Source organism: Lynx canadensis, chromosome C2 (assembly GCF_007474595.2).
Source record: "Lynx canadensis isolate LIC74 chromosome C2, mLynCan4.pri.v2, whole genome shotgun sequence".
Lineage (NCBI taxonomy): Eukaryota > Metazoa > Chordata > Mammalia > Carnivora > Felidae > Lynx > Lynx canadensis.
Genome location: NC_044311.2, coordinates 25,021,348 through 25,049,329, shown reverse-complemented (window position 1 = coordinate 25,049,329; position 27,982 = coordinate 25,021,348). Strand labels below are relative to the sequence as shown.

The following is a 27,982-nucleotide window of genomic DNA, read 5'->3' as shown; positions in this document are numbered from 1 at the left end:
CTATTAGTACTGTTGTTATTGTTACAATAATGATAACATCATCATTCAGGTCCATTGCTCCTGTCACAATCTCATCATCTGCAGGGATCCTCAGACAGTCAAGAGATGGCACAGGAGTAGAACAGTCTTTCTGATATTAAGATTAAGGGCTGCAGCAGGAGAACCCTCCCTCAGGGATGAGCGTAAGGTTTAGGGAATGTAAAAAGCCATTACCCCCAACTCAGACCAGGGGACTTCCTGCCTTATGCTGTAACATCAAGGGCTGCTTTGGGCCTGCCTTCTATCCCCATCCCCCCCCTCCTTCATGGCTTCTGACATTTTGCTTCAAGGTTGGTTGGTCTATTTGTTTTACCCAGAAAAAAACAAAAACAAAAAAACAAAAAACCTGACATCAGTGACTTTATGTTCAATTCAGCTGAAGAGCTGCAAATATTATAGATGAATCTGTTATGTTCTAAAGCTGCAGGTATCATATTTAGAGAGAGGTAATAAATACCTCATTAAGGATGGAAAAACAAACACTTCAGAGCACTTGAGGCTCCATCTAAAGGAACCCCATGATGAAACCCACTTTAAACCAAGAATCCTCCTGTAATGCAAATAACCACCCCATCCCCCAGTTCTTTTCCTTACTTTCCATACTTTACCATGTTGGGCTTCCCTGTAAAGGGGGACCCACACCTGTAGGCCCCTGCAGCCAAGTGTCACGCCTAGCCAACTCCCTGATCTATCACAGACTCAAGCTCATCCATTCACACTTGTTCTAGGTTTTCAACTTGAGCTCATTTGTATGGGGCCTGGTCAGGCTGGGAAGGGCAAAGCAAAGGAACAGAAAAGGGGCACAGGGAACAGAGGTGGTGGAGACTTAATTAAGGCAAAGGCTTCCAGAAAAGAGCCAAGGAAGAGGCTGGGACACATGACTGGTAGGGCACAACCACAGCCTACAGATCTTCTAAGGTGGCATAGTTAAAGCTAAATGTGATGAGCCATGCAACTGAAAATAAAGGTCGATCGAGATGTTGGGGTTGTAACTGGGCCCCCAATACACCTGGCCAGAGTATTACACCTGTGGCCAGAGCCACAGTTCTGACTGTCCTGAGAGCCTGGCTATGATCTCCTGCCCTCAATGAGTGGGCCAAGGCCTCTGAGCCAAGGAGGGGCTGTCTGCAGACCCCAGGCCACTGGCTACAAACCCACTAGGCAGCAAGAAACTGGCCCCTAAACCCATCTCTCACTTCTCTTCCTTTCACCTGCACCCAAAAACTGCCTTGTAAACCCTTATAACCCATCAGTGCAGCTTCCCATCCTCAAATCCATCCTTCCCTCCTGTGTCCACTGTGTTCACTGCCCACGGCCTAACCCAGTGGTTTTCAATGTGGTCCCTGTAGCAGCAACACCCAAGAAGAAGCATCGCCTGGGAACTTGCTAGAAATGCAAAATCTTGGGCCCCACCCCAGAACTTCAGAATGACAAATTCCAGGGGTAGGGGTGCAGCAATCTACATCCTGTGATTCTCGCGTTGCCAAAGTTTGAGGACAACTGTTTATTCCAGGGCCTCCCAGTCTACACCATGTCACACAATCGCTCAGCACTCTGGGGAAAGAAACCAGTCATCAGGGAACTGGAGGCAACCTGCAGAAGAATCCATCAGTCCAAAGGCTGAAGGGAAACAAAATCTCAGCACACGTGACCCACCTGAGGGTAACCAGTGGGAGTACCCACACTTACACCAACCATCTAGCACTTTATACTCGCTCACTCATTCTCAGCCATAGCTGCATACTGGCCTCACCCGTAGTTGCAAAACATACTGACGTCTGGGTCCCTTCCCCAAGACTGACTGAAGTGGTCTGGGGTGTAGGGTGGGCATGGGAATTTTTTAAGCAAAGTTTGAGAAGCAATGTATCCACTGGTACTAATTTTTGTCTTAGGAGTACGGCCTCTCCTTCCAAATATATTACAAGCTACTTGGAAATAAATTATGAGTAGGTGACAATAGATAGTTAGGTATGTAAGGATTTATTGACTTTATTTTCTGCTCTAAAAAAATACCTTTTTCTTTCTGCCATCTCCACTCAGATAAAAGAAAATCAGCTGGAAACTTGTTACAAATGCAGGTTCTCCAGCCTTGCCCCAGACCTAAAGAATCAGAAACTCGGGCCGGGGCCTGGGCTTCTTCTAACGAGCCCTCCTGGTGATTCTGATTCACCCTCAAGTTGGAGAACTACTATTTTAAGAAAATGATACGTTCTAAAAGCTTTCTCTGGAGGTTAACATTATTTTGATTGATATCTTAGACCCTGCTTATCACCTCCCTTCATGATCCATGAAATCGGACAGGCTAACAGTGCTGAGACATATAACTAGCTATTAGGCACCCAATAGCCCCCAAACACTTTGATCTGTAATTTTTAGGCCTCAATATAAATTATGATCCATATTTTTTAGGTTAGCTTTTTTTCTTGGTTGTAGAGACAGATTAAAAGGACAACTTAAATAGACAATGATTATCAGCTGCTTCTGCAGTTGCAGTGAGGGCTAAGGTGACCCAGACCGGAAGTTAAATAAAAACTGGACCCTAAAATGATTCAATGCACAATCTGCATGTTTTGAATAATGAATGTCATCCTGTGTTATTATCATGACCACCCAAAATTTAGATACAGAGCTTAAGGCTAAAATGCTGGCAGCCAAAATCCTAGTCAGCACAACGTCAAAGAAAAATCCCAAAGGTCAGTTCTTAAAGACCTGTCAGACAGGAAAACCACAAAGATGGGAATTTTTTAAATGTGGCAATGTGAACTAATTTTAGAAATTGTAATGCATGTCATGGGACATGCTTTATTAGCAAGAATTTAAGAGGAGAAATAAGATGAATTGAAGAAGATATGCAATGGAGCAGGAGATACTTTTCAACTTTTTCAGGTCGAAGCACTTCAATTTCGCTTCAACCCAGCCAGTGTGCAGGAGATTCAGGAACTAAGAGAGCCCAAAGTGATGGCTCCGCTGTGCCGTAAGATGGCGGGATATGCTACATGCTGGCCTAGAGCAAGTAGCTTTTACAACCCCTTGAAACTCAAGATCTCAATTTACTCCTCTATACCACAAAGGTAACCACCTACCTCCTGAGATTGTTGTTAGCTTTTAAAATGGACTAATACGACATGAGATACCGAATACGTAGTGGCTCTCATTATCACATATAAAAAATGAAGCTACTAACTCTTACCTCCCATGCATTGTTGTTGGAAATGTTGAATGGTGCAACTATTTTGGAAAACAGTTGGCAGTTCCATATAAAGGTAAACATACATTTACCAAATAATCCAGCAATTCCACTCCTCCTTATTTACCCAACTGAGATAAAACGTATGTCCACACAAGACTTGTTCACAAATGTTCATAGCAGCTTTTTTGATAACGGCTCCAAATTGGAAACAGCCCTAATGTTCAACAGAAGAATGATGAAACCAATTGTGGCACAACCAGACAATGGAGTATCATTCACAAACAAAAGGGAATGAGCTCTTGATACATACAACGGCACCGATGAATCACAAAAGCAGCACACTGAGTTAAAGAAGTCAGACACAAAAAACGATCCCACCGCTACATTATTCTATAAGAAGCAAAACTAACGATGACAGAATGCAGATCAGCAGTAATCTGGAGCACGGGCTTGGGGGGGCGGGGCATGAGAGGATTTTCTGGGGTGATGGGAAAATTCTGTATTTTGAGTGTGGTGGCAGTTCCATGGGTGCTTACACTTATCAAAACTCATCAAACCACATGCTTAATATGGGTGTATTTCATTGCTCATAAGTTATACCTTTAATAGAGCTATTTAAACAAATACACAGACACCATTCAGCAGGCCAGACAGGTTGGCGCTGAACTCTCTTTCATGTGCAGTTGAAAAATCCTATGTGAAGAGAGTTAAAACACTGGGTTCTGGTCCCACTTACTACTTACTACCTGTCAAGACCATTTTCTCAACTGAAAAGAGAGAGAGAGAGAGAGAGAGAGAGAGAGAGAGATTGAGAGAGAGAAAACCTAGATTCCCAGGGCTACTTGGATGATAGAGTGAATGTGTTATTTGAAAATACTTTAAAGCAGAATCTGAGTATCCAGCTGGGCACGCACCCAGCATGCCATCCACTCTGCCAGTCCCTCACTCCTCCTCACCTGCCATTCAGTCCCTGGGACCACCTCCTAATCTCTCTTGACCCCACCCACTCCTCTTGTCCCCACTGCCACTCCCTCAACAGAGGCCACTTTCGCCCCTTGCCTGATGACTGCAATGGCTTCCAAATGGTTTCTCCTTCCCCAGTTTTACTCCTTCCATTCTCCTTCATTGTAAACCCAGACCAGGCTTTCCAGAATGTGAATTTGACATGTCACCCACCCTGTTCCCACCTTAAAAACCTTTCAGCACTCTTGAGAAAGCTTAGACTCCTCAGTCCAAGACCCAAGATCTTTACTCATTTGGCTTCTACTTACTTTTCCCAAAGGTCACACTCCAACCAAATGGAACTGCCTACAGCTTACCATTTATGCAATGTTGTCGTCAGGTTCTGACCCTCCCATAGGTTGTCCCCTTTGTCTGAAAAGATCATCTCCTTCCACCCTCAATCTTCTGTCAGGATAACTCTAAATCCACCTGTGGATCTCAAGTCTTCCTCAACACACACACTCTTTCAACATGACTAGGGGCTACCACGTCCCCTCTATCATCATCATGCTAGCATCAAGTCCTACAATTGCCTGGCTCTTCGTCTGTAAGAGATTTTGAACTGATCTAGACTAGCGGACTAGACTGATGCTATGGACTGAATGTGTCTCCCTTCAAAAGTCGGATGTTGACTTTTCAGTCAACATTCTGTGTGTGTCAACCAGTGTGACTATTTGGAGTAAGGAATTAAGGTTAAATGAGGTCATAAGAGTGGGGATCTAATCCGATAGGATTAATGTCCTTATAAAAAGAGACATAACAGAGCTTATTCACTGTCCCTCTCTCAGTCACGTGAGGACACAGCAAGAAAGCAGTCCTCTGCAAGCCAGGAAGAAGGCTCTTACCAGGACCCAACCATGCCAGCCCTCTGATCTCAGACTTTCAGTCTCCATAACTGTGAGAAAATAAATGTCTGTGGTTTAAGTTGCCCGGTCTGGAGTATTTTGTTACGGCAGCTGAGCTAACTAACCAACTTGGAAAACCTCCTGTCTGGTTCACCCATATGTCCTCAGGACGCAAATCTGGCCCCAGGTCAACATTCAGTAAGTATCCATGGAATCAATGAATTATCATCTTATGGTCCCTAGCAGACCCACGGGCAAACTTTCATAATGAAAATGGCACATTAGTTTGAATTAGAGGTACAGATTCAGACGTGGAACCAAGTTATCCTCTCTTGAAAACAGACTAGAGCAGCATGGCCCCCAAAGAACTTACCATGATGATGGATGCGTTTTGTACCTTTGCTGTCCACATGTGACTGGTGAGCACTTGAAATTGTGGCTAGTGTGACAGAGGAGTTGAAGTTTTAATTTTACTTAATTTTAATTACTACATTTAAAGAGCCACCTGGCTGGTGGCTCCTGTACAAGACAGCGCAGGACTAGATGGTTGAAGCAAGAATAAAGCCCTGGACACTAGCCTCATTAGGCAGGTGCCAACCTCCCTGGCACCGAACATGTACAAAACACAACTGATTCTCATGAGGCTGACATAGGTAGCTTTCAAGTGGTATTAGAGTGGCCTGGCACAGAGAAGCTGGCAAAACATATGTACAAAAGGGATAATGAGGCACCATTTTGCAGAAATTGTGGCACTTTATGGGCCTCTATCTGTGATGAAACTCTCCAAAGGGCAGGTTCATCCCTTGGTGACCAGAGTTAATTGAAAATTTAAGACCCAATCAAATCACTCAGAATTGAGATTTTTGGCAGCTTATGTGCTTCACTTTGAGGATCCTGCTGCTTTTCACCTCTGTCAGCCCAATAAGTGGGGTTTCATGTTCCAATATCATCTACAGTAGCACTGAGCTCTGAGCAGGGGACAAACAAAACAGCGTTCACTCTGATTCTGACTTTCATAAAAGTGCACGACTCCTTCCTGCTTAAGCCACCAGGTGGAAGTGGGCCCACACCCTCCCTCCAACTTGCAATTTGTTAGAGTCAGATGAGCATCTTCTCAATGATAAATAAGCCTATCAAGTGCTACTTAAAAATCTTTGATGGCCAAAACAATATGGGCGAGGAATATCCTTACACCCTCCTACCCGATAACACCAGTTTTCTAACAAGAATGTTCTATTTGGTGTTAATGCCTACTTGTCTAGCACCTTGCAGTATTCGAGGCATAAGAGCTCTGAGGCCCAAGAGATCTGAGTTCAAATTGCACCCCAATCACTTCCTAGCACTGCATCTTTAGAAAAGTTACTTAACTTCCTGAGTGTTGGTTACCCATCTGCAGAAAAGGGATGTGTGTACCCATACACCTCGCTGTGTTTCTGGGAGAATAAAATGACATAAGATGCCACGCAAAGATGAATGCTAATTGGTAATAGCCCAATTGGTAACAGCCCAAACCAGAAGCGACCCAAATGTCCATCAACACATGATGGAAAAACAAACTGAGACACACCCAGATGATAGAATACTACTCAGCCATAAACTAAGAATGAACTACTACACGTAAAACAACATAAATGAATCTCAAAATAAGCAAGCTGAGTGGAAAAGGCCAGACCAAAAAGAGTACATACCGCACGGCTCCATTAGTAGAAAATAAAATCAGTGACAGAACGCATACCGTTGGTTGTCTGGGGACAGAGGGCTGGAAAAAACAAGGGGTTACAAAGGAGCAGGAAGAAACCTTGTGGGAGATGGAAATGTCTTGCCTCTTGATGAGGTAATGGTTTCATGGGTCTGAACACTTTAAATACATGCAGTGTGACGTGCTTAAATTATATTTCAATAAAGCTGAAAAAGTTGGGAAGATGTCCCATCACAGGACTTGGCACATAGTAGGCTCTCAGCAAATGCTGGCTCCATTCTGGAGCAGTAACAAAGGATCCCATTAGAACTTCTGGAAAAGAACTTGAGGGGCTGCCAGGGAAACGAGTCAGCATAGGTAACACGTACTCTGGTTTACTAGAACCCAGTTACGTAGGACACGCTATTCTCAGCTAAAAAGTGTGAACAAGAAAGACGAAGAGAAAGATAAGCAAGGCTTGATCTCTGCCCTCAAGGAAACACAAATACGTTAAATATATGATGTAATAAAAATGTCATAAGGATGCTACTGACGAACGACAGGCGTGACTAGAGGAGTAACTGTGATGGACGCATGTCGGGAGGTACAGTTTCAGGTGGGTGGGACTTTGGCAAGGGCTGAGGGGCGGGGCAGGTTCTGTGAGGCTGGAGGAGCAGAAGCTGGGGTGGGAGGGGGCGGGGCCAGGCCCTGTGTCCTCCAAGTAGGGGAGGGTCCACAAAGGGCAAGGATGAGCTGAGGAAGGTCCTGGGCGCCGGGCGGAATCTCCGCTGCATTTTTCCAAGGGAACCCGCCAAAGGGCTCAGCATAATCAGATTTGTGTTTTACACAAAGAGGTCCTATCTAGAGGGCAATCTGGCAATTTATCAAGAGTCCTGACATTCATATCTTTCAACTCAGTAATTCCTGAGGAAATAATCAAAAATGCACACAAAGATTTATGTATAGCACTGCTTATGCCAGCATTATTTATAATAGCCCAAAGCCCGAAATAACTTAAATGTACAATAAAAGAAGACTGTTAAATAAATTATGGTATGTTGAGTGATTAAATCATATATAGCCTTTAAATCATATTCTGAGAACATATGGAATGACAGGGCACTGCCTTACTATCCACTGTTAAGCTGAAAAAAAAGCAGGACACAAAAATATACATTAAGTATTCATTCAACAAATATTTATTGATTATCTACTATGTGCCAGGCACTGTTCTCTAAGTATTGAGGGTACCACAGAGGCTAAAACAGACACAATCCTGAACTCGTTAGAGGAATTCTATCTTCTAACGAAAGAAGGCAGACCACAAGGAAACAAATAACAATAAACAAAATACATAGCAATTAAAATTTTTTTTACGCTTATTTATTTTTGAAAGAGAGAGAGAGACAAAGCACGAGTAGGGGAGGGGCAGAGAGAGAGAAAGACAGAGGATCTAAAGCAGGCTCCAGGCTGTCAGCACAGAGCCTGACACGGGGCTTGAACTCAAGAACTGTGAGATCACAACCTGAGCCAAAATCACACACTTAACCGACTGAGCCACCCAGGCGCTCCAATATGTAGCACTTTAGATGGTAAGAAGTGTTATGGAGAAAAGCAAGAGGGCAAAGGGATGGGGAGTCGGAGATTAGGTAGAAATATATAGGTGGTTATATAGAAATTATATAATTTCTATAGGTGGTTATATAGAAATCTATATAATATATATAGAATATATATATATATAAAATATATATATATTCTATAAATATATAGAAATTATATAGGTGGTCAGGGAGGGTTTTACAGAGAAGGAGGTTAAGGGTTTGTGCCAAGGGTATATCTGGGAGGATTTCTAGGCAGAGGAAACAGGTAGTGCAAAGGCCCTAAAGAGTCCTGGAGGGTTCAAGAAAGAGCAAGACCAAAATGGCAGAACATGCAGGACAAACATCTGGAGAATGAGGGTGGAAAGTAGCTGGTGCCACTCAGGGTGAGGGGGAGCCATGGCAGGGCTTTGAGCAGAAGAGTGCCATGATCTGTAGGGGACATGGGTGGACGTAGGGAGATCAGTTGGGACTTGTCCAGTGTTTTCATAACTTTTTAATAATGGAGGTATGTTCATTTCATAATCACAAAACAAAAGGTCATTCAGTCAAAGAAAGCACAATGCAGCAAGCAGTGTGGGTGCTCTGAGCAGAGTACAAGGTAGCAGAGAAACTAATCAGGAGGTTAGGGGGATAACTTAGATGATAAGTCATGGAGCAGTAGGTACACAGAGGAGGGCACATGTCTGTGGAAGTTTCTGTGAGCAAAAATTACTCTTCTTAATAATAAAAGAAATACAACCATGATGCAAAAGAAATACAACCATGATATATATATACATATATATATATATATATACATATATATGTCTATAAAAGAGAAAAAGAATTACCCCATATTCTCAGCTTCCTAACAATTTTTAACATGTTGGTGTATTTCCTTGCAATCTCTTTTCCTATACATGCTTTGGTTTTCTCCTTAATCATTCGACAATGCCTAAACCATTGTAGGCACTCAAATATTCACTGAACAAATAATGGATGACCAAATACTCCAAACACTTTTGTGTTCAGATTTGCTCGTGTTAAGTTAGCTATATTACAAGCATTTTCAGAAATAGCTTTAACAGGCTTGGGTGACGCAATGGAAATGGTGGGCAAGGAGAAAGTATGGTCACAGATGCCTAAGGTGTCAAATATGACTGTTTAAGAGGATGGTGGTGACATTATTCATCAAGGGCACCAGCAGGAAGCCAATCTGATGAGGAAGATGCTGGGTTCAGTTTGGGGGACCTAAGGGACCCACGAAACGTCCCTGCAGAGAGGCCCAGCTGCCCATCTCTCTCGGGGCTCAAGAAGCAGCGGGAGCCTCGGTGCAGAGGTGGTCTCAGCAGGAACAGAGGTGGAGGCAACACCAGCTGCCCTAGTAGGTGCTGAGAATTGTGCTACGAGCTTCTCGCATCTTCCCTCTTCCAGTCTACAGTTGCCCTGAGGGGCGGGTATTCACGTGTTCATGAGACAGAAGAGCACACAGCAGGCCAACTCCACAGCAGAGCCAGACATGAGCCCCCAAATATGAGGGCTTTCCCCACCTATTCTCTTTTCTGTTAACAGAAGCCTAAAATGTACCCAGCAGCCCAGGGAGAAAGCGGCAAGATGCCTTAGTTAGTGCCTGTGTTTGGTCACAACTTCTAGGGACTGCCCTCCACACCAAAAGAATGATCTCTCCTCTTCTGAAAATATATCTTACGTATTTTCTTGCTTACAATTATAGCCTGTTGAGGGTTTTGTTTTGTTTTGTTTTGTTTTTCATGTGTATGAGTCTTCTCTCCCACTGGGTAAGAAGCTGCAGGAAATCAGGACACGCTGCCCATCTGCCCCACAGCTCCAGCCCGACACTGCGCACGGTCAGGGCTCAGCAACTCCTCTGGATGAAAATGCTACCTCTTGCCCGTCACCCCAGAGCCACCGGGACACTGTTAGTGAGGTGACCTGGATGCCCTGCGGCTCGGATGAGGCCAAGCCAAGCCCAGACGGACAAGCACTCTTGAAAGATGCCAGGCAGCAGGCAGGTAACTTTGGAGGGACAGACACAACAGGAGATAAGGCAAAATTTCCCTTCTCCACATGGCTCCCTACGAAACAGTCTGCAAACTAGCTTGCCCAGGGGCCAAACGCGGCCCACCAGCATGTGTGTACTTTTTGTCTTGCACGTGGTTTTAACGTGTTACAATTTAATTTAGTTGCTATCTTTTCAAAAGTGAAAAGCTGCACATACAAATCTGGACTTCTAAAGGCAGTATGTTTTCAAAGGCCCACTTTTACAAGTTCCCCACAGCCCCTCACCCCGCTCACCTCCCAGGCGTGTCCTGTCAGGCCCCACCAGCCCTGCCCTGGGTTGGGGGGGGACACACACCTCGGGTGCGGGGCTGAGCTGAGCTCACCCGCCTCCAGGGGGGGCAAGGCCGCCTGTACTCACCCGCACTCAGGGTAGTGAACTCCAGGAAGCGGTATTCGTAGGACACATCTATCTTGGTTTCCACCTGAGGCCTCTTTAAAGTTGAATAGATATTTCCAGGCCGTTTGTCATCACGTTTCTCTAACTTGTTCAATCCGCAACCCATTTCAGCAGCTGCAGCAGAAGCCAAAAAAAAGGACAAGGGGGGGGGGGTGATTTTTTTTTTTTTCTGAGATTTTGTTTTCAAGCACCATAGTGTAAAAGACCCCGTACTTCCCTGAAGACTACATAAAGGACCTCAGCCTTTAGGACGCCTGGAGTATAATTCAGTGGATGACCTGAACACCTGAGGAACTGTGCTCAGTACCCAGGCTGGCTTCTCTTTCTGTGAGGACACCATTACCAGGCATCCTGCACTTTTGTGATGACACCAAAAGCCTACTTGTCTTCTATCTTTTTCCCCTACCTGAGGAAAATAATGCCTCAGAGCGCCTCAGTTCCACTATAATCTGTACACAGGATTAAAAAATGAGATCTTAAAAGCAATGTGGTACATTATGGTGTCAGCCCATCTGAAAAGAAAAGACAAAACAAGAGATGTGTCGCTTTCGCTGTGGTTGCTAAAAGAGAATCAGAAGTTGTTGGTACAATTTCTAAACTCCGAAGTCCTTTCTGCCCTCACCAGCAATTATTTAGACAGGAATTTATATTCATAAAACATCTCTTAAAGTAGACGGTGGTATTTTTATCCGCTTCATCTAAAAGTCCCCCTTCCATTCTTTTTTAGAGCAAACCACATGAAATAACAGGACGCTTCCACTCTCTTAGAGAGTCGTTTTAGACCAAAATGAAGACTGGCTGAACACTAATAGCAGGCCAAGAGAAACTGGAAGCAGAAACGCACGTGTGTTAGAGTGAAGATCTGTGGCTATCGTTGGAAGGGAAAACGGAGAAATGCTAGAATAATGTGCATATTAGGGTGGGCTGAGCTCCCAGCCTTTTGAGGGCTTAAAAACAACGAAGTTCTCTGTTTATTTAGGCAGAATGACATTCACGAAATGACTTTTTATCCACTGCCCAGACTTCAGCAGAAGATATTTTCCTTTTGTGCGCTGAGCATGACCAATAATTCTTCCCCCTTCTCTGGCGTAGTGGAGCTGCCATTAGAACATATTTCACAAAAATATTAACTGGCCAAGAATATCACAAACAGAAACGTGGTGACTGCTTCCTTTTAGAGATAAGAATGTCCTTTAGCTTAATCCATTCACAAGGTACCCAGCTTCCTAAGGCAAACTGGCAAGCTCCAGAAAAACACAATGAACCTCAAAAAAGCAGTAAGTGTGTGGGGGAAGGGAAGAGTGGGAGAGGGTGGTGTCGTGACAACCAGGCTATACTTTTTAGTAATTAAAAAAAGTCTGGAAGGATGGATGAGAACAGGAAGGCTTACTTACGCCTTAATAAGGGAACATTAGTGTCCAAAGGGCCAGAGCAGACATGATTTATGTGCAATCTGCATGAACTGATTACTTGTAAAATACTCTGTAGTTCTGCAGATATAATAGCTGATATGTACAGAGGCTGCATATTTAACTACTAAAAAGCAAGCCAAGGGGCATCTGCTGAGGCAAAGCAGAAGAGAAGTGGACAGGAAGGCTCCCGTGTACTGGGGAACAGGTAAACCTGGCAAGATGAGCCCTGTTACCACCAGAACAGACATGGAAATAACCCAGAGACTCACCAAGTAAGTCACTCACACACGTACCTCCCTAGGAAAGAATGTGTGTTTGGGGCCCGAAAGAAAGAAAGAAAGAAAGAAAGAAAGAAAGAAAGAAAGAAAGAAAGAAAGAAAAAGAGAAAGAAAGAAAACTCTTCCTCAAACATCCTCCCATTCTTGTTATCCTAATAAGGTAAATTCTAGCATTAGAGATTCATTCCTTTGAAATTAGAATCACTCTCCCTCAGGATCTCCTTTGAAACCACAAATACCTCCACGGGAAGGGCAACAAATTAAGCTTGTGGTAGCCTCTAACACTTTAGTATGATTTAACATCTTCTATAAAGGACAGGTTTCCTGACAATAGAGAAAAAAGAGGAGAGAATTACCAGGACGAGTAAAAAGACTCAGAAAAAGTTAAGGAGGTGGGGGATGGCAAGAAGCATCAGAAAAATTCTCCCAATTTACAACTTTAAGGTTTCAGTCAGACTGTCTCAACTTAAGGTCTCTGCCCCAATTCACTCCAAAGGGCACTGTGCTTATCTCATAGGATATGACAAGGCTATGGGTAAATCATCTCTGTGGTCTGACACAGAAAAGATAAACAGTACCAGCCATCAGCAAAACTATAATATCGGTGAATCCTCAATGTCTCAAACTTTAGAGATTAATTTCTTTGGAATATGCACAATGCCAATTAAGCAAATGCTTTTATAGCATGACTCTCTTTGGGAAGGAAGACATATGAAGCAGTTGTGAGCCAATAAAACCTTAGTATCAATTTGTTTTTCTTACTCTCTTGTGTTGAGGACCCTACCTTATTCACACCCAGCACACCTGTGCTCTGCCAACCCCCAACCCCTGTCAAAATGGTAAAGATTTTCACATCATTCTAAAACTCTCTATTACAGTGGGGCGCCTGGATGGCTCAGTAGGTTGAGCATCTAACTCTTGATTTCAGTTCAAGTCATGATCCCAGGGTCATGAGAACAAGCCCCACATCAGGCTCTGTCCTGAGTGTGGAGCCTGCTTGGGATTCTCTCTCTCTCTCTCTCTCTTTCTCTCTCTCTCTCCCCCTCTCCCTCTGCTCCTCTCCCCTGCTTGAGTGTTCTCTCTAAAATAAAGTAAATAAATAAAATAAAACTATCTATTACAGTCCCTACTATGGCTCAAACCAGAAAAATCTAGCTCACACAATGGAGGAAAAATAAGATAGAACAGCGCCTGATGGTACTGTTTACTATGTGAGGTTTCAAAGCTCGTATTAGAATCCCACAAGGGGCCTGGGGCAGGGATGGGTATGGGCCTTTAAGGGCAGGGAGAGGTTGGAGGCAGAGGGAAGAGCGGAGGGAACAGCTCTGCCAGATGCAGGCATTTGGTGCCTGGTGTGGCTGTGCATTCCCTCCCGACATTCAGGGAGCATCTCAGTGGAAGCACATCGGCCTCAAGGGTAATAGGGCAGAAGGTAAATGGTAAGTGTAATGGTTTCGAAATATGGCCCCCAAATCCTTTGACACGCCTGCCATTGAAAGGTAGGGTCTATGTCACCTCCCCTGAATCTGGGCTCCACAGTTGCCTGATCAATACAATATGGCAGAACGGCACCGTGCCAGCTTCTGGACCCGGACCTTCAGAAACTAGGAGCACATACTGCTTGATTCTTGGGATGCCGACTCTTGGATCCCAGCCACCATGCCATGAGGGAGCCCAAGCAGCCCCACAGGGAGGCCCATTTGGAGAGGAACCGACAGCCAGCATCAACTTGCCAGCCATCTTGCTGGTGAGCCATCTTGGAAGTTGAGCCTCTGTCTCGGTCAAGACGCTGACACTGTGTGAGGCAGAGACAAGCTGTTTCCACCAAACTCTGCCCAAACTGCAGATCCTTGAGCAAAATACACCATTGTTTGTGTTTCAAGCCTCTAAGTCTGGGGATGATTCATCATGCAATATGTAACTCATTCACCAAGTTTGTTCAAAAAGACCATGGCCTGCTGCCTCCTCAGTAGACTACCAGTCGAGATGGCCTGCATTTAGAGGTTCTGCTTTAGCCACTCACCCTTAGAAGGGCATTTCGGTTGTTTCCAGGTGATAATGAATAAAATGGCTATAAACATTCATGCAGAGGTTTTTAAGAGGACCAAAGGTTTCATCTCTCTAGGGTAATACCTAGGAGTGAGATTTCTGGGCTGTGCGGTAAGTGCAGGGGTCCTGTTAATGAATGATGCTTCTCTTTCCGCACTCAGGGTGGCCAGATGCTGACCCCAGGAGAGGCCTGGCGGAAGTGAGACCCTCTGAGAGACTGACAGATTAGCCCCTCTACCTCCTGCTCACTCTGCAGCATCAGCTCACTGGGTGGAATCGTGAGAGCGGTGCTATTTCTGGCTCTTTCTCCTTTTGTTGTTGTCTATTTCTGTAAAGGACACATGCTAAAAATCACTTATGTGTGATGAGATTCTCCTGGTACTTTATCTGTGGTCCATTCAGCCCCCACAGCTCCACCCTTCCATATTCCTACGGTCACGTGAATCAAGTTAGTCATTTCATGTGTGAGTGGATCACTGACCAGCTTTGATTATATGACAGTCATACAGGAGATTTTTTCTTTTGTTTCCACCTTTGTCTTCCCAGGAGACATCCCTGCACCTATGAGTATGAGTCTCTCAAGCATCAAAGAAAGTACCAAGAAAAACCTTCCAAAAGCTCTTCAAAGGTAAAGCAAAGAGAAGTCTTTCCCCATTCCTGTGGCGAGACAGTGGGGAAAGAGCCAAAATAAACATACAGTTCTCAAGCAGAAATTGACTAAAAGTAATTAAGAACTGGCTGCTGATTATGGAGGAAAGTAAGGTAATCACTGGGAGGCTGAGATCCTAGGCTGCAAGGAGAGGACATTAGACATTGCAAATGACCAGAAAGCAGAGATCCCTCAAATGGTGACACTCTGGAAAACCAACGCTTTCCGGATCAAACCCAGCATGAGGTGTGCCTTTGACACATGGGAGGCCAGCTTCATGCAAAAACTGTCAGCTCCATGAGGGAGGGAACTTTTCCAAGTTCATGAGTATGTGCATGCATTCATTCATCACGCGTTTATTAAGGTCTGCTTTGAATCTGGCCCTCAATTAGGAAATATAAAAATGGGAAGACCAGGCCCTGCTCTCAAGGAGATCAGAGGTAAAATGAGTAGAAAGACAATGAACAGAGCACATGGTGCAGCGGGCTGGCTGTTCTGGAAGTCTGGGCAGAGTGCGGGACATTCACAGAAAATCTCTGTGATATAAAACAGAGAGTACAGGGGCGCCTGGGTGGCTTGGTCAGTTAAGCGTCCGACTGCGGCTCAGGTCATGATCTCACGGTCCGTGAGCTCGAGCCCCGCGTCGGGCTCTGTGCTGACAGCTCGGAGCCTGGAGCCTGTTTCGGATTCTGTGTCTCCCTCTCTCTCTTCCCCTCCCCTGTTCATGCTCTGTCTCTCTCTGTCTCAAAAATAAATAAACGTCAAAAAAAAAAATTTAAAACAGAGAGTACATCGCCACAGACTTGGTTCCAGAAAAAGCTGATCAGCAATGGGGCATGATACCCTGTGTCATTTTAAATGTTAAAATCTTAAGACTTTTATTTTAAAGTATTTCTAATTTGTTTCTGAAATGCTTCCCAACATGCCCATAAGACAACTAGAAAACCACTTCAAGAAAAATCACCACCTTGGGGTACCTGGGTGGCTCAGTTGGTTAAGCGTCCGAGTTCAGCCTAGGTCATGATCTTGCCGTTCCCGAGCTCGGGCCCCATGTCAGGCTCTGTGCCGACAGCTCAGAGCCTGGGGCCTGCTTCAGATTCTGTGTCTCCGTCTCTCTCTCCACCCCTCTCCCATTTACACCCTGTCTCTCTCCCTCTCTCTCTCTCTCTCTCTCTCTCTCTCTCAAAAATAAACTCCAAAGGGGCACCTGGGTGGCTCAGTCGGTTAAGCATCCGACTTCGGCTCAGGTCATGATCTCACGGTTTGTGAGTTCAAGCCCCATGTCAGGCTCTGTGTTGACAGCTCAGAGCCTGGAGCCTGCTTGGGATTCTGTGTCTCCTTCTCTCTCTGCCCCTCCCCAACTTGTGCTCTGTCTCTCTGTCTCTCAAAAAGTAAATAAATGTAAAAAAAATTTTTTTTAAATAAACTCTAAAACAAAAATTAAAAAAAAAAAGAATCACCACCTTAAAAGATTATTTTTCAGTGAGGGTTTCTAAAACCTCAGTTTAAAGGTTCATTTTTACTATCAACTGGTGTACATGCATTTAAATAATAGGGCAATAAATGTAGTTATATTTTCAAATACAAATTAGTTTCATTAAGAGTGAGCCCTCATTTACCACACTTGCCGCTAATCTGTGGCAGGACCGTAAAGCTAATTTTTACAATTGCCAACAGCTCATGACAAGCAACCAGAGATGGGGCAATTACATGCAATGATGCTGGGTCAGCTGGCAAACTCATTTTTTATTTCCACACTCAAATCCCGTATTTGAAGCCTCAAGCATGTTTATTACATCACTCAGTCACCCAGAGTAAGAACTGATGATCCAAATTAAGACATTTTTACATGACAGGAACAACTCTCTCGCCCCAGAAATGTAAATGGAAACTTGAAAATTCAGAGGGTGTCAAATCTTGATACCCTAGAAACACAGTCTACGACAGAAACCCAAGGATAACTATAATTTACTCGTTGAGGGATGGGCGAAATAGGTGAAGGAGGTTAAGAGGTACGAACTCCCAGTTATAGAGCAAAAAAGGCAGGATGAAACGTACAGTACAGAATACAGTCGATAACACTGTATGGGGACTACACGTATTGTGATGAGCACTGAGTAATGTCTAGAGTTGTAGAATCAGTATGTTGCACACCAGAAAATAATACAACACTGTATGCCAACTATACTTCAATAGAAAAATGTACCTGTTCAAAGTGTTCCTGATTGGATGCCAAATATAAAGAATAATCTATATGAAACAGTATTATTTCCATGGTACCACTTCTTCTAGGTGTGGGTGTGTACAAATATATGTTATATACATTATAATATATATTAATATATAGATATGTACATATATATGTCTCCACCTTTTAAAAAGGTGGTTTTTTTTTGATGTTTATTTATTTTTGAGAGAAAGACCGAGTGTGTGAGGGGGGGAGGGCAAAGACAGAGGGAGACACAGAATCCGAAGAAGGATCCAGGCTTCCAAGCTGTCAGCACAGGGCTCCATGCGGGGCTCGAACTCATGGACCGCAAGATTATGACCTGAGCTGAAGTCGGACGCTTAGCCGACCGAGCCACCCAGGCGCCCCTCCACCTTCTTTTTTTAACTGGTAAGACACAGACCACAATGTTCCCAGAAATGTCCTCGGGGTCATGGGATTATGGGTGACATTCTTTATGGTTCTGTATATTTTTCAAATTTTCTGTGCTGCATACACATTATTTTCCTCATTGAAAACAATAAGAGGTTCCAAGATGACCCTGAATAATCCTCCCGGCATTCACGAGTGGTCCCCACCCACAGTGACTAGGGCTGACCCGTGTAGCCAGGAGGGCACTGCAGAAATGATGAGTGTGGTTTCCAAGGCTGGGTTACAGTGTTGTGGGTTCTACCTTACCCTTTCTTGGATCCCTCACTCTGGGGACAGCCAGCTGCCACAGTATGAAGACACTCTAATAACCCTATGGAGAAGTCCCAGGACAGGAAACTGAGGCCTCCACCCAAGAGCCAGCACTAACTCAACCTTCAGTCCCAGAATGGCCTCCAGCCCAGCCCACATCTTGACCATAACCCCATGAGACACCCCAAGTCAGAACCACCCAGCTCAGCTGCTTCTGGATTTCTAACCCACAGAAACTCTGTGAGATAATAAATGTTTATTGATGTTTTTGGCTGCCAAGTCTGGGAGTAATTTGTTATATAGCGAAAGATAAGGAATACAAAGAGTATTTACATCATCAAAGGAAAACACTTGCTTACCATCCCCCACCCACACATCTCAGTCTGGGTCTGATCCAGACCACCTTTCTGCCCTCCGCAGTCCCCATCACAAACACCCTTCTTCAACTAAGCACAGCTCCCTCCCAGAAGAACCTGCTGCTCCAAGCGTGGAGCACTTGAGCCAGCAGCACCAGGATTTCCCGGAACCTATGAGAAATCCAGAATCCCAGGCCTGCAGAACCAGAAACTACATTTCAATGACAAGTGATTCATTAACTTCTGAGCGGCAGTAAAGTTTGAGAAGCCCTGGGCAATGGGTTTCCCCGGCTGAAAACTCTAAGGGATTCTAACCGGCAGCCAGAGGTGAGAATCAACAAGCTAGGAAGAAGTCCGGTTTTCCTCACTCTGAACCCTCTCCAGTCTCCTTCACCCCAGCCTCAGCCAGGCCCAGAATCCTTCTTAAGCCTCTTGGCCAGGGCTGAGAACCCCAGTCGAAAACATGGCCCTGCGGACCCCCTTGATTCCACATCTCCATCTCTTGAACCTCTTTGTACCTCCGATGCCCTCTTCCCAGCCTCACTGCTGTCCTCCCAAACACAGGCACACCCCTAAATTTCTATCCCCAGCCCTCATTCTGTCTCACTCTCTTAAAATCATTTTCAGTATAAACCACTTCGGACATATAGATGAAGATAACAAAATGAGACATCTCTGTACCCAGCACCAAGATTTAACAAATGCTTACATTTTACTTTATTTACTTCACATCTTTTATTTTTGAAGAAATGAGACCTTTTTTGAGAAAGAGAGAGAGAGAGAAAGCATGTGCATGAGTGTGGGAGGGGCAGAGAGAGAGGAGGACAGAGGATCCAAAGCCGGCTCTGGGCTGACAGCCGGGAGCCCAATGCAGGGCCGGAACTCAGGAACCCAACTGTAAGATCATGACCTGAGCCGAAGTCAGACACTTAACCGACTGAGCCACCCGAGTGCCCCAGAAATGGGACTTTTGAAATGCGGTCCCCATGCCCCTCCTTTCTCCCCTCTTCTAACTCTGCTTTTCCTGTAACACCCACAACAATACATGGCAGAGGTTCTGAGACTTTCCCGTTTCATGGCACCTTTAGCGTCTCCGTATGTTTTCCACGGCACCCCCCCCCAGCTAAAAGTAATACTTACAGTTCCACTTACGAGGTAGTTAGGTGCAAACAACATAATAATTATTCATGTCCAAACAACTTATTAGCCTTTTGGAAAAAAAAAAAAAGCAGCACACAAAAACTGTAAGAATAAACCTTTTTCTTTCATTCCTAAGTTATCACAATGACTTACTCACGGGATGTGTGCATCTCTCGGGCACCACACGACCTCTCAAACCCTGTACTCACACTGGACACCACCATCTTCATTTGCCTGTTCCACAAAGCGGTTTCTTAGCAACCACCAACACGCAGCTTCGTAGAGATAGGACGTCATCAAAACGAACGCGGTGCTGTCTAACCTCCTACTGTAAACTACCCACAGACAGTAGTTAGTGTGCTATCTAACATGTCGAGTGCCACTCTGTTCCCCTCATTAAAAGTAAAAAGCCCTTTTGCCCCGCCCTCGCTAGTTTGCTGTGGTGCCTTGGGGGTGCTTCAGTACAGAGTTTGGGAACCTCTAATATGTGGTAGTGTTGTATATGCTCAAAAAAGGCACATAAATGCTGTCCTCTCTGCCTTAGCCCGCATACCCCTCTCGTGGGCCTTGCTTTACCTGCTCTGGGCTAAAACCTTCCAGTCTCCCTCCCAGCCTGGTGAACTCCAGGTGAACATGCCCAAGGACCTGTTTCGGTACCTTAACCTAGAACTTTGCCAACACTCTCAATGAATATGCTCCATAGGGAACTCGACGCCTTGCCCATCAAGGCCTGTTCTCTCTCCTAGGTTTCTTGCATCTGTGGGGAGTTCCCCTGTCCTCATAACATCCAGGCTCAAAACACCAGGCAGCAGCCTGCTTCTGCCACTGTCCTCACTGCCACAGCCGGCCTGGAGCTGAGTGCTGGCGGAAGCCTTTCACTCCACCACCTCATTCTCTGCGCCGACCCGCCCACCCTGAGGATGGTCGGAGGACTTCCTTGGTCTCTCATCCACTAATTCTTATCCTGGGCTAATGCTAGAGCAACTATTCTGCGCCCTACAAGTGGCTCACAGAGCATAAGAAACATATACTGCCCAGCCTGGAGTCCTTAGCCTCAACCTCACCCCTAACCTCCTTCCCCTCCCCTGTCCCTGGTTGCTCCTCTTCAAGTACCATGGGGTCAGGTTATACGGGGCCAGTGCTACCTTTTGTACACACTGAACATTCTCCAGATACCATTCCTTTACCTCCAGTGGAACCTCCCCCTGACACTCTTTTCCTTTCCATCTCGACCCTCTGTCTTAGGGCTCTCCATAGAAACAGAACCAACAGGATAGTGTGTGTGTGTGTGTGTGTGTGTGTGTGTGTGTGTGTGTGGAGGGAGAGAGAGAGAGAGAGAGAGAGAGAGAGAGAGAGAGAAGGCAGGGCAGATGTGTTTTAAGAAACTGACCCTCAAGTGATTGTGGGAATTGGCAAGTCTGAAATCTGCAGGGCAGGCCAGCAGGCCAGAGACCTAGAGAACAGTTGATGTTACAGTCTTGAGTCAAGCAGTCCAGAAGCAGGATTCCTTCCTTCTCGGGAGATTTTAGACTTTTCTCCTAAGTCCTTCAACTGACTGGGTGAGGCCCACCCACATTATGGAGAATAATCTACTTTACCCAAAGTCTTTTGCTTTAAATGTTAATCACATTAAGAAAGAAACATCGCCCACAGCAACACCTACACATGTTTGACCAAAAACTGGGTACCATAGCCTAGCCAAGATGACACATAAAATTACTCATCACATCCTCCTTTATTAAAGCACTTACTACACGCAAAGCACCATTCCAAATGCTGAGGATACTAAAGCCATACAAAAGACATTAAAAAAAAAAAAGGGACAACGCTGCCCTCATGAAGGACCTTACCTTCAGGAGCAGAGAAACAGACAATACACAAATAAAAATAATACATGAAATTCAATTTTAAAAGCATGTTAGGTGTGCCTGCGTGGTTAAGAATCTGACTCATGGTTTTGGTGCAGGTCATGATCTCACGGTTCATGAGATCAAGCCCCACGTCAGGTTCTGTACTGATGGCACAAAGCCTGCTTGGGATTCTCTCTCTTCCTCTCTCTCTCTCTGCCCACCCCTGCTCATGTACTCTCTCTCTCTCTCTCAAAATAAATTAACATTAAGAAAAAAATTTTAGGGGTGCCTGGGTGGCTCAGTTGGTTAAGCATCTGACTTCGGCTCAGGTCACAATCTCACAGTTCCCGAGTTTGAGCCTCACATCAGGCTCTGTGCTGACAGCTCAGAGCCTGGAGCCTGCTTCAGATTCTGTGTCTCCCTTGCTCTCTGCCCCTCCCCCATTCTCTCTTTCTCTCTCTCTCTCTCTCAAAAATAAATAAATATTAAAAAAATTATTAAAAAAAGGAAGAAAAAATTTTTAAAAACTACATCAAATAAAGAAAAATAAGGCAGGGAGGAGGGATAGCAAGCACGGGGGAAGATGCAATTTTTAAAAACAGGATGATCAGGGACGGCCTTACCCAAAAAGTGATGTTAAGCGAAGTCCTAAAGAGACCATGGGATAAAGGGGATGGTGTACCAGGCAAGAGGGTGGCAAGTGCAAGGTTCCAGGACCTGCCTGGGGAAGGTGGGAGGGGGTGGCTGCTGGTGGCACATGAAATCAGAGAGGCCTGGGAAGGCAGGTTGTGTGGGCTATGCAGGTGGGGGTAAGGACTCCCTGAGATGGGATCCCCTTGAGGGTTCCAAGCCAAGGGAGACACAATCACTCTGGCCATGACTGATGGTGGAAATGGAGAGACCAGATGATGATGGGGTATGAGCAACAATCAAATTCTGGATATATTTTGAATGTAGAAAATGGGACTTATTGGTAGTTTAGAAATAGGGCATAAGAGGGGCGCCTGGGTGGCGCAGTCGGTTAAGCGTCCGACTTCAGCCAGGTCACGATGTCGCGGTCCGCGAGTTCGAGCCCCGCGTCAGGCTCTGGGCTGACGGCTCGGAGCCTGGAGCCTGTTTCCGATTCTGTGTCTCCCTCTCTCTCTGCCCCTCCCCCGTTCATGCTCTGTCTCTCTCTGTCCCAAAAATAAATAAACGTTGAAAAAAAAAAATTAAAAAAAAAAAAGAAATAGGGCATAAGAAAAAGAAGGCATCCAAGCCACCTCTAGGGCCTATGTATGACCTGAGCAACTGGAAGGCTGCAGGGGCCCCTTCTGATCTGGGGATGGCTATGGGAGGAAGACACGGGCTTGTTTTAGATGTGTTAACTCCACTGGGTAGAGGTGTGGGGTAGGCAGCTGCAGGGACCAGTCCCGAGCTCAAGGGAGAGATCTGGAGCTTTCGGTAATGCCTCATCTGTCCATGTGACATCCAACTTCCCAAAGGGAGCAATCATCTCTTCTTCATCCCCAACAGCAGCTATCCCAAGGCCCTGCTCCAACAGATGCACAATAAGTATCTACTAAGCCAACATCCTTTAAGACTAGGACAGACACTTATCATCTGGTAAAGGAAGGAATATTTGGAATATCTGCATGTCTCTCTCAAGTTCACCCTCTTTTTTTTTTTTTTTTAGTTTTATTTTTTTAATTTACATTCACATTAGTGTATGGTGAAACACTGATTTCAGGAGTAGATTCCTTAATGCCCCTTACCCATTTAGCCCATCCTCCCACCCACACCCCCTCCAGTAACCCTCTGTTTGTTCTCCATATTTATGAGTCTCTTATGCTTTGTCCCCCTCCCTGCTTTTATATTATTTTTGTTTCCCTTCCCTTATGTTCATTTGTTTTCTCTCTTAAAGTCCTCATATGAGTGAAGTCATATGATATTTGTCTTTCTCTGACTAATTTTGCTTAGCATAATACCCTCCAGTTCCATCCACATAGTTGCAAATGGCAAGATTTCATTCTTTTTGATTGCTGAGTAATACTCCATTTTGTGTGTGTGTGTGTGTGTGTGTGTGTGTGTGTGTGTGTGTGTGTGTGTATCTTCTTTATTCATCCATCTAGGGACATTTGGACTCTTTCCATACTTTGGCTATTGTTGATAGTGCTGCTATAAACATGGGGGTTGCATGTGTCCCTTCGAAACAGCACGCCTGTATCTCGTGGATAAATGCCTAGTAGTGCAATTGCTGGGTCATAGGGTAGTTCTGTTTTTAGTTTTTTGAGGAACCTCCATACTGTTTTCCAGAGTGGTTGCACCAGCTTGCACTCCCATCAAGTTCACCTCCTTCAAAACATAGTACAGGGGTTGGGTGCACACGGTCTGGAGCCAGACCGCCTGGGTTCAAATCCCAGTCTTTACTTGCTAACTAGGTAACCTTGAGGAAGCCACTCAACTTCAGGTTTCCCAATTATAATATGGGGATATACACACAATCCACTGGCAGGGTTAATAAGTTAATATTGAACAGGACTTAGAAGAGCTCAGACACATAGAAAAGGCAGTATAAATGTTAACCATTATTAATATTATTACTGGTATCAGTTGTTATCCTTTGTAAAGATTCCTTTTGACCTGCCTATGGCCAAAATTACACCTCACTGCAAAGGGTGCTTATGCAGTGTTCCGAGAAAGTGGAAAAATTCCAAAAGCCCTCTCTAAATTACAGAAGTGTTTAAATGAACAATCTGATTTCTTGTACTTGGTATTTCTAAAATTTGGTAATACATGATTCAGTCACATTCCATTAACCGCCCTCTGTGATTAGCCAACTCTTTTCCTTTTTAAAAATTTTTTTAATGTTTATTCATTCTTGAGAGACAGAGACAGAGTGCAAACAGGGGAAGGGCAGAGAGAGAGAGAGAGAGACAGAATCCGAAGCAGGCTCCAGGCTCTGAGCTGTCAGCACAGAGCCCGATGTGGGGCTCGAACCCACTAACCGTGAGATCATGACCTGAGCTGAAGTCACGCACTTAACAGACAGAGCCACCCAGGCACCCCTAACCAACTCTTTTCTTATCCATCTTTATGGATAAGGTCTACTATAATAATTTCTTCAAACTTAGCAATTTGGCAGCCATTCCATAAAACTTGAAGGATTCCTCAGGAATCCGCAATTCCTCAAGATGAAATACAAAGTAGGAAATTTCAACACACACACACACACACACACACACACACACACACACACACACGGATGGAAGCTGAAAATCCTCTGCGAAAAATAAATGCTCACCATCAAGGGGGTCTGCCTACAGAACAACAAAAGGGGACATTTTAGTTATAAAAGCCAGATGGTTTCCTGGTTGAAAAGTGTGAAAACATCCAATACGGTTACACAAAGTAACTTAAGAGTTGGTCAGTATCAGACGAGCGAGGCAACACACAGCTGATGTGGACTTTCCACCACTGGCTCGCCTTGGTGCCCCATGACACCTGAGGGCTAGAGTCCCCTCTCCTTTGAACCACAGAAGAAGGGCAAGCCAGGGCACTATCCCCCTCATCGTCTGGTGCAACCAGGACACGGAAGCTGCCGGGCCCTTTCCAGCACTCCCTATGCCACAAAGGCAGTCAGACCCAGGAAAACTCCAAAGCAAAGCCCTCAATACCCCCAAACGGTGTCTCCTCCATCTCAGTCTTGGCAGGTAGCCATCTTGCGTAGAATGTGACCTGATTTTCTAGCTCTTTGGTTCTGGCCCCGCTGAGAGCCGATTCTTCTTCCTGAATTCAGCCCAGGTGGGGAGTAAGTCACACAAATGCATATTTAAAAGCTCAACCGAATTCTTATTTGGAGAGCAAGGAATTAACAAGGCTCAAGCAGTGGCCATCACTTGCTTGCTGTATGGATCTTTTCACAGAAAGCATCCTAGTAAAATATGCAATGATAATAATGAAAGCCCCTTTGGGGGGCCAGGAGAAAAGGGAAACTCAAGTTTATGTCGAAAACTGAATGTGAATGGGAAAAAAAGATCACACACATGCAAAACCTTTAAAAGGTAAACATAAAAGAAATGTCTGGCTAAATTTATCTCTTTGTCAGTGAAAAATAGCCTAAGCCTTAGCCAAGGGTGTTGCCAACTCTTCAACTAAAGGAAAAGGGAGAAATGCTTACTGTAGAGCAGCACTATCAAATAGGGCTTTCAGCCATGGTGAAAATACTCCACCTCTGCACTATCCAACTCCAATGCCAATAACCACGTGTGGCTCTACAGTACTGGAAATGTGGCTAGTGAGACTGAGGAGCTGAACTGCAATTTTATTTCATTTTAATTCACTTTACATTTAAATGCAAATAGCCACATGTATCTGGTGGCCACTGAACAGGACAGCTCAGCTACAGACCCTCAAACTCAACAGCTGGCAACATCTTTCTTTTCTTCCAATAAAACTAAAATCGTACTCAACGGACAACATCGTAAATTGTCACCAAAATAATTAGTATCTCTATACAGGCCTGGCTGCCCCAAACCCAGAAAGCAGAAAAGAAAAAGAAATGATTCCACTGTGTCATTTCTTGCAATGCTGTTGTGCCCTACCCAGTTTATGTTTCTACTGTACCATGGCCTCACGTTTTTGGAAATCTTTGCTTGTAGATGTAATCTCCTTTGCAAAACCAGAACATCACAGTCTCTTCCCTACATCTAGGAAACATGAAAAAGTCAACTTAGGGCAAGTTACTTAACCTCACTAAGCTTCAGTTTCCTCAAGGCTAACGTGCAGATAAGAATAGTACTTGCCTCTCTGGGGCGCCTGGGTGGCGCAGTCGGTTGAGCGTCCGACTTCAGCCAGGTCACGATCTCGCGGTCCGGGAGTTCGAGCCCCGCGTCAGGCTCTGGGCTGATGGCTCAGAGCCTGGAGCCTGTTTCCGACTCTGTGTCTCCCTCTCTCTCTGCCCCTCCCCCGTTCATGCTCTGTCTCTCTCTGTCCCAAAAATAAATAAAAATAAAGAAAAAAAAAGATTATTTAAAAAAAGAATAGTACTTGCCTCTCATGTGGATTAAATCCACAGAACGCACGTAAAGTGCCTAACAGTGTTGGCAAAGAATAAGCATCGGGGGGTTAATTATTATTTTGTTAATAATACTGTAAAATCTGTAATGAAATAAGAACAGTGCTACTAGAATGGAAGTTTACGGTTGGCAAGTCTTCTGAGGTGGGAACACTTTGAACCTGTTTCCCAGGCTATGGTTAAATAACCTCTAGTGAAGTACATCTTGGGGCCCTGACATCTTGGCACTCACTGTCAACCTCCAGATGGGCAATCACCCAGACGGGTACCATCATGAGTCACCAGTCATCATTTAGCCAATGTTTACTGTGCCCCCATTCTGTGGCAGGCACTGTCCTAGGCTGTCAGATCAGAACAGTCCCCAAACGGGGCAATGTCTTGAGACTCTACACTATCTGTCATCTGAGCCCATTGAGACACCTTGGCCAGATGCAAATATTTCATTCTGGGGTGGCAAGCAGTCAGGGAGGCTCAATTCCTGTTCCTAAATCAGTCCACACTGGGTTCGGCTGCTGGTCCACAGAATGGGACTAATGGGTAAGAGGACCTGAGGGGAACCGACCCATTTTCTCAGCCAGGACGACAAGAGGGTGTCGATAGGTCATGTTTCTCACTGACAGTCCAAATCACTTTAACAGGAAAGCTGTTTTCTGAGCCTTCAAAAAGCCAAATCTGATCTGCCTCACAAAGCAAACACAAACCACGTTCAGCAGCCAGCTGCGCGAGCCGGTGAAATCCAACGGGAATCTCCTCCACCAAGTTCACATCAACTAGACCAATACGTCAGAAATCCCCCAGGAGTTTCTAAGCAGAAGTGTACTGGAATTCTGTGGGGTGTGGGGGTTATTTTTCTTTATATAGAAAGCACTCAATCAATCTTCTTTCACAACCAAGGGTACATTCCCCTGTGGAATTTCCTTCTCTGAAGATCTCTACAAATAAAATATTTGTCTGATCATCTGCAATAATTTAAGTGTAAACTAACTCATTCACTGGCAGAGTCAGGGATTTCTTACAGCTGCTCCACCTATGAAAACAACGTGTTTCGCACTGTCTCGAGCATCCAATTTCTGTACCCTCTAACCCCCAAACACTGGTCAAACCATGCTCTTGACTTTGGGATAGGAAAATAGGGTTGTCGTATCTGGACTCCCATACTCGTGTTCTTTGCTGGTGGCACTGTAAAATGGTGCAACCGTGTTGGAAAAAGATCCCGCAGCTTCTTACAAGGTTCACATCCACCTCTTCTATGACCTAACGGTTCCACTCTTAGGCATTTACCCACGAGAAATGAGAACGTATGTCCCTAGGAAGACTTGTCCACAAATATTCATAAGAGTTTCATTCACAATACCCCAATAACCTGGGACTGACTCACGTGTCCATCAACTGGGGGAATATGTTAGCAAACTGTGATATGGACATATCCTGGAATATAACTAAGCAATAAAAAAAGACCAAAATACTGACA

General features: G+C 44.8%; 1 protein-coding gene across 1 annotated transcript in view; it reads right to left on the bottom strand.

Moving 5' to 3' along the window:
- RFTN1 (raftlin, lipid raft linker 1) overlaps positions 1-27,982 on the bottom strand; it is a 207,215-nt gene that overhangs the window by 176,327 nt on the left and 2,906 nt on the right. Inside the window, 1 exon segment of the mRNA XM_030328896.1 lies at positions 10,775-10,927. Within this exon segment, the coding sequence (XP_030184756.1) occupies positions 10,775-10,919 (145 nt within the window). The 5' untranslated portion in view covers positions 10,920-10,927.